Source organism: Coenobita brevimanus, chromosome 39 (assembly GCF_032717465.1).
Source record: "Coenobita brevimanus isolate Jiangsu-jjx chromosome 39, ASM3271746v2, whole genome shotgun sequence".
NCBI lineage: Eukaryota > Metazoa > Arthropoda > Malacostraca > Decapoda > Coenobitidae > Coenobita > Coenobita brevimanus.
The window spans coordinates 2,503,514-2,509,677 of record NC_136992.1 but is presented as its reverse complement, the minus strand read 5'-3'; the positions used below and the strand labels follow the sequence as shown (position 1 = coordinate 2,509,677).

Sequence of the window (6,164 nt, the reverse complement as noted above, 5' to 3'; positions counted from 1 at the left end):
ACAGTACAGTATTTACTTATTTATTGTGGACTTAACTTCTTCAGCCTGGCAACATATCATACCTTTGTACTATCTCTTTTAATCAAGCAGGGGGGAAGGGGGGCTTTTAAAAGTGGAGAGGTTAGATATGGCATCCATTTTACCCCTTCACTACACGAGGTCTCCCAAAAGCTAACAAAAATAAACTGGAAGTAGCAAGAATATATAAATATAGGTAAATCACATCATCAGACTGATGGGGTTAACCTCTTCAACTGAGGTACATATAATTTGTAGTTTATTTTAATCAAGACATCATATGATATGCAACTTAGGAGGACCCAGTTGTGAAGAAGTCAACTTGGCTGTATCTAACCCTTCCAGTTCTGAAGAAGTCAACATTGGCTGTATCTAACCCTTCCAGTTCTGAAAGCTGCTTCTATGTAGAATAAAATGGAAAGATTATAGTAAGCACATTACCATAAAAACATCAACTGAAAGAAGGGAGTTGTGAAAAATGGGAAAAAAGAAAAAAAATGTCATTTAATTTAGTTCCACCCTCTAGACATGGATCACATTTTCTTTATTAACAGAGGATATCCCCATCATAAGTAACCTTTCTGACAACCTCTTTCCCTATCACGGCCTCAGTAAAGAACAATACCATGCTAAAGTTTCACTAATAACTATTATGGTTTTTGCCAATTTTCCCCAACTTACAGCAACTGTATACAAAAACTCATCTCTTACTTCTAATGAAGACTAGCTATATCTTCCTCTTAGGCCTTTGGCTGCCAGGATTTCTCTTGGCTGAACCAAATAATTTGGTGTTGTCTGCATTTTATTCCTAAGTGTACTGGTTGCAGAGAAATGATTATTTGAGGTAGTTTTTTATGCCTTTGACAGCTCTCTCTCATTTGAACAAAATCTTATGGTTTTATCCAGAATACAATACTGTACCATGCATATCAACAGCAGAGTAGTTAAACACTTCCCTCTGATGACTTGTTTTCATTATATTCTTGCTGTACTACTCTCAGAAAATTTTGTTCAGCTTAGGAAAGACTTTTCCACATTTAAGATACAGTCTTCATTAACCTGTTCAGTACCCTTTCTAAAGTAAAATAAAATCATCTGTAGATAGCAACAATAAACTAAAAAAAAGTTACCATACTGAAAGAGTCAACCTAATGCCCCTGCCCTCAGAGAAACAAGTCTTCCAAATACTCTTCAAATTCCTCTTCTCGACTCTTCTCATCTGGCAACTTGGCAGGTCCTTTCCAGATGTTGTCTTCCTCCTCCCCCTCTTGTTTGGTTTCTATCTCTTCCATCTTCACTTCTACTTCATCTCCCTCTTCATGCTCATCTTTTCTCTTCTTGCTCCTCCCCTCTTTCTTTTCTTTCTCTCCCTGTTTGTTTTTCCTCTTGCCAGCTCTCTTAGTCACCTCTTTCCTCTTGTGGTGGTAGTTCACTTTGTAGGAGCAGTCATGACACAAACCTGGAATATTAAGAAAGTAAATACATAATACAAGCATACAGCCTTGGAGGTAGCTATGTATGATATCAAAGTGAGAAGTACATTTTACTAGGTTCAAATCCAAATGGGCCTGAGGCCACAAGAGCAACCAGCTACATCACCTGATAATAACAGTACTCTAACTCCCATAACTCTGTCCTGTTCTACTTACCCGAATCATACATTTAGACATTCTGACAGGCAGTGATCAATCCTTGCATGACTCTGTAGTCAAGTTCCAAGCTACATGGTCTACTGGAGCATTGCTATCAAGTCCTCTAACCCTGTCATCCCATCTCAGCACCTCATCACATATATTTCTTTGTATGTTCACAGTGGCTTTCCCTTTCAAATTCAGACTTATGCTAACCATCACCAAGATATTCTCACACATTCTCTGTATCATCCAACCTGAACGTATCACCTCAATAACTCTCACAACACTGAAGTCTATCCTCTTTATTTTGCATACTCGTGTTATACTGATCGTCAATGTGGCATTACAAACCAATCTCCCAGGTCACTCACATCTACAGACATTTGCAACCTTTACTGCCTGTATTTCACAACCAAAAAGCACTACACTTATCACAAATGAAGCATATACTTCCCCTTTTGTATTGTGTGTCCCATTAATGTCAACAGGGGCAGGTTATGAAGATGTCTGCACAGGTGGTGCATAATGGAACTCCTAATGCCATAATATACTTCAAACTCAAAGTATCGGGATTAGATTTTATGTACCAGTAACTTGGCAATTCTGCAATGCTCTTCCACAATGATCAATGCAGTATAGTAATTCTATACCACAGTTACAAAAACTTGTTTATCCCACTAAAACAACCAAACATCATAGCTTTAAGCTGCTTCTGCAATACAAAGCAGTTCAAATTCAGATGTGAATCTGAACACAGAAATTTAAAAAGTACCCATGTCATCTTACATCTCCTTTCAAATTTAATCTACATTACACGTATAATTAACAATGATAAGTTATTCTTTATACACAGCTTTGCAAATGTCAGTACATATCTCGCTGTATCACCTGAAACTAATAATAATACATACGTAGCTTAACAAGTGCATTCTTCTTGGTACCCTGCTCCACGTATGCAAAGTTCATCTCCCACGTGCGAAGTCCCTCTTGTTCCCCACAGCGCTTCTCCCCACACATGAACTGGCCTTTACCCTCCACCACCTCTCGCTCCACACGCCACCGCATTCCAACCTGGCCACACAAAAAACAGTAGGATGTACAGTAAAAACTCAAACTGAGAGCCTCATAAACTCAATACCTGTCAGCTTAGTCTGGTGATATCACATATAACTTGATGTCCAGTGTTGATGAATTATGCTAAACAATGTCTTCCCATATACTTTTCCATTCTTCAAGATTAAGGAACAGAAATCTGAAATAAAGCCATTATCTTAAATTATGGTACATTCTCATTTTTTATATGAATTACCGTGATAATTAATAGAGATGGAGAACGTTAAATGGGCTGATATGTGATATATGCTCTAGAAAATAGCGTAAACAATACACATGGCCTACAGTACTAGCTGCAATAGCCTGTATGGTCCTATAACAGATTTTTTCTGTACATGGCAAAGCATGTCAACTTATTTCGTATATCTTTCACTTATAAACTAAACTACAAGTCTCCAAATACCACTAACCTCTTATGGCTTAGCTATTTGATAACACTACTGACTCCCACTGGCTGATGGCACTCATACAATTTCCTCCAACTAGTATGAAACTATTACAATTCCTTGAAGAAATCACCAGATATCATTCATTCGGCACCCAAAGGGATAAAATATTAGATGGGGAGAAACAAGTGGCGAGAAAGAGGTATGTGAAATATTCTATCATGAGGGACAATTTTCATATTTCATTTTGGTAACGATCAGATGACAGGGTACTTCAAACCTATGAAGAAATTCCAATTTGGAAGTTTGCATACCTTTACAGATTTTAAGCTCATTTCAAAATAGCTTCACTGCAATTTTCTTCAAAGTTAGAGACAGTTCCTTTGAACCATGCATAATACGATAAAATGATCTTTAACTATTGTCCTTTATTATCACTTGTCCTTGACCTTATTCTCTTTGTAGCGTGAGAGGTCACAAATGCAGTACTCCTTGAAGAGCTTGTCATAGTAGCGGCGAGCCAGCTGCTTCTCCCATGTGTCCACACTTTCAGAAGTGTCCCACAGAAACTGGTGGTTCTCTCGTAGCACATCTATGTCACGTTTGTCCTTGGAACTGTTGAAATAATAGTATTATGCAGGTTACATTGCTTGGTAAAATTAATGTACAAGCTTAAATCCCATCACTGTGCTGACAATTTTAGTCTTGGAGTTCCAGATGATTTTACTCAGGTACCGTATACTTTTCTAATAAGAAGGCTTAATTATACCCTTCCTTAACTTCTTCACTACTAATGAGCTCTCTAAAGCCGCATAAAAACTGTCTAGTAGCAGCAAGATTATAAATGATTAAAAACCATCAAGCTGTTCAAGGTTAATCATTTGTACACACCAGAATCACAGTATTTTACTGCAAAGGCCCATAGGCTAGTTAAATTCTGATTTTATACATAAAATAATGATAGGATTGTGCTTACGTGTCACGCTGCAGCAAGGCAGTGCTGCCCGGGTGGTAGAGGACATAGTGATTAATAAGCATCTTGTGGCGTTCAAATGCTGTCAAGTTGGACATTTGGTAACGCAGCCGGCGGCCCTCCTCCTTACTTGCAGCATCCATAAGTTCATAACGGCTTGGCATACCTGGTAGGGGGGAGGGGAGGGATGTTAGGTCTTGTGACAACCATCACTGCTGAGAAATATGAATGAAATGAACAGTGAGGTATGGTACTGTATTTTTAGCAGGTGTGTTTGGGGGTCTACCTTATTATTTTTCTTGCCCCAGGCTCATCTGGATGTGAACCCAATGATTTTAAGGCTGAAGCTGCCCTTCTCCAGAAGCCCACTATCCTCCTTAATGAGGGGGGAGGGGAAACTGAGGGACATTTGTATAACTGGGCAGTAGCTATTGTCATGTGAAGGTTTCACTGTACATCACTAGGTCCCTGACAAGGTTATCCCCTTCAACCAGAGGATGTCATTTCTGTTACATTCTTGTTATATCTACATGACTTCAACTACCTAAGGGGGAACTTTCTAAAATGGAAGGATATAACCTTCAATACCCCTTCTATAAGAGAATAAAACTGCCTGGAAGAGACAGCAAGAATAAAGTCCTAAAATATGCCATTTGTTTCAAAGGGTTAGGGAGTCTCCCTTAACCCCTGACTACAGCTTAATACTAGCTTTATAAAAGAAAGTTCATTAATTTAGATGTTGGTACATCAAAGACTGCATCAGCCACACTCAAAGATCAAATGCACCTGGGCGTGAAGGTCGGCTTTTGTACAACTGTTCATGGCGCTCCTTCTGCTGCCGCCGTAATCGTGCATCCTCCTCAAAGGCCGAGTCGTATCCTGATGTAGCATTCTAATTGGAGAGACAATGATATCTGTAAGTCTCTGGATTGTATCCTGATGTAGCATTGTAAATGGAGAGACAATGATATCTGTAAGTCTCTGGATTGTATTCTATAGGTATCACTGTCAAGATCGAATACATGACACTATGAACTATGGTAGACAGTTCATCTAAAACTCACAGTTCATGTCAAACTGCAAACTGACCAGACTGTAAAGGTAACATAACTGCCATAAATGCTACAACTCAGTGTAATCACATGTAATTAAACTGTCACAAAATCTGTAATACAAACTAACCTATGAACCCACGTACCCATGCAGAAAGGTCCACAGCCACCAGTTGTTAATAGACCTACTGACTCTTTGACATTAATTCATTATCACCACTTTCGCTGTAACCTTTATGATAACTGTCATATCACGATCTACCTTACCTTTAATGCCATTTTATAAGCAGTGGTAGTGTAAGTGGTCCAATCACATCACACAGCCAAGCCTCCAATTTGTTTGTTTATGTGTGTAGTTCAGAAATCCGCCACTAGAGGGATTGTTTACGTGTCCAATGAGAGAAAACTGTATATATTAGGGTAACTATAGTATTTTACAAAGTTCTTAACCTTCAAGAGTTCCCCGTGGTACTGGGGCTTTTACTGAATGATCAATTAAGAATATGAATAATGAAAGAAATTAAGGACGTCTTTGGGTATCAGTCTTTTGCGTCAGATTAAGGGGTATGATATTCAAAGACCATATAGAGAGAAGTAAAAAGAGGCGACAGGTCTTTTGTAGCCGCATTAGTACTCCTGAGTGAACCCGTTTTAGGCTATTGTTACCCTTCGATCAGACGGTCGTGTCAACTCTGTGTCTGTATCTCTTTTACAATGTGTCAGGTGAGGCCAAAATCAGACATATTATGATGTATAATGTCCTGTTATTTTAGAATAACTATTGGAAGAGCAACTTAATTGGGAGGGGTTCGGGGCATTCCGTTTCGCTTTGTCACCATCAATATGTCGAACAGTAAGAAACGGCCTGTTCCAAACGTGACTCAACGAAACGGAGTGTTCTTGTTCCAGTTTTTAGCCTGACTTACTCGACTGAACATTTTGCGTCCAAATATATCCATCCCTAGCCTCAGTGTGAACAAATATGGAA

General features: G+C 38.9%; 1 protein-coding gene across 1 annotated transcript; it reads right to left on the bottom strand.

The window, feature by feature from the left end:
* Window positions 1-1,141: 1,141 nt before the first annotated feature.
* On the bottom strand, window positions 1,142-5,517 carry LOC145396738 (protein FRA10AC1 homolog). The gene is made up of 6 exons (XM_080270023.1): window positions 5,444-5,517; window positions 4,911-5,016; window positions 4,128-4,290; window positions 3,601-3,766; window positions 2,564-2,723; window positions 1,142-1,477 (listed from the first exon to the last, which is right to left on the bottom strand). Exons 1-6 carry the CDS (start codon window positions 5,453-5,455, stop codon window positions 1,182-1,184), a joined length of 903 nt encoding a protein of 300 aa, XP_080126149.1. The 5' UTR covers window positions 5,456-5,517; the 3' UTR covers window positions 1,142-1,181.
* Between the last annotated feature and the right edge of the window lie 647 nt (window positions 5,518-6,164).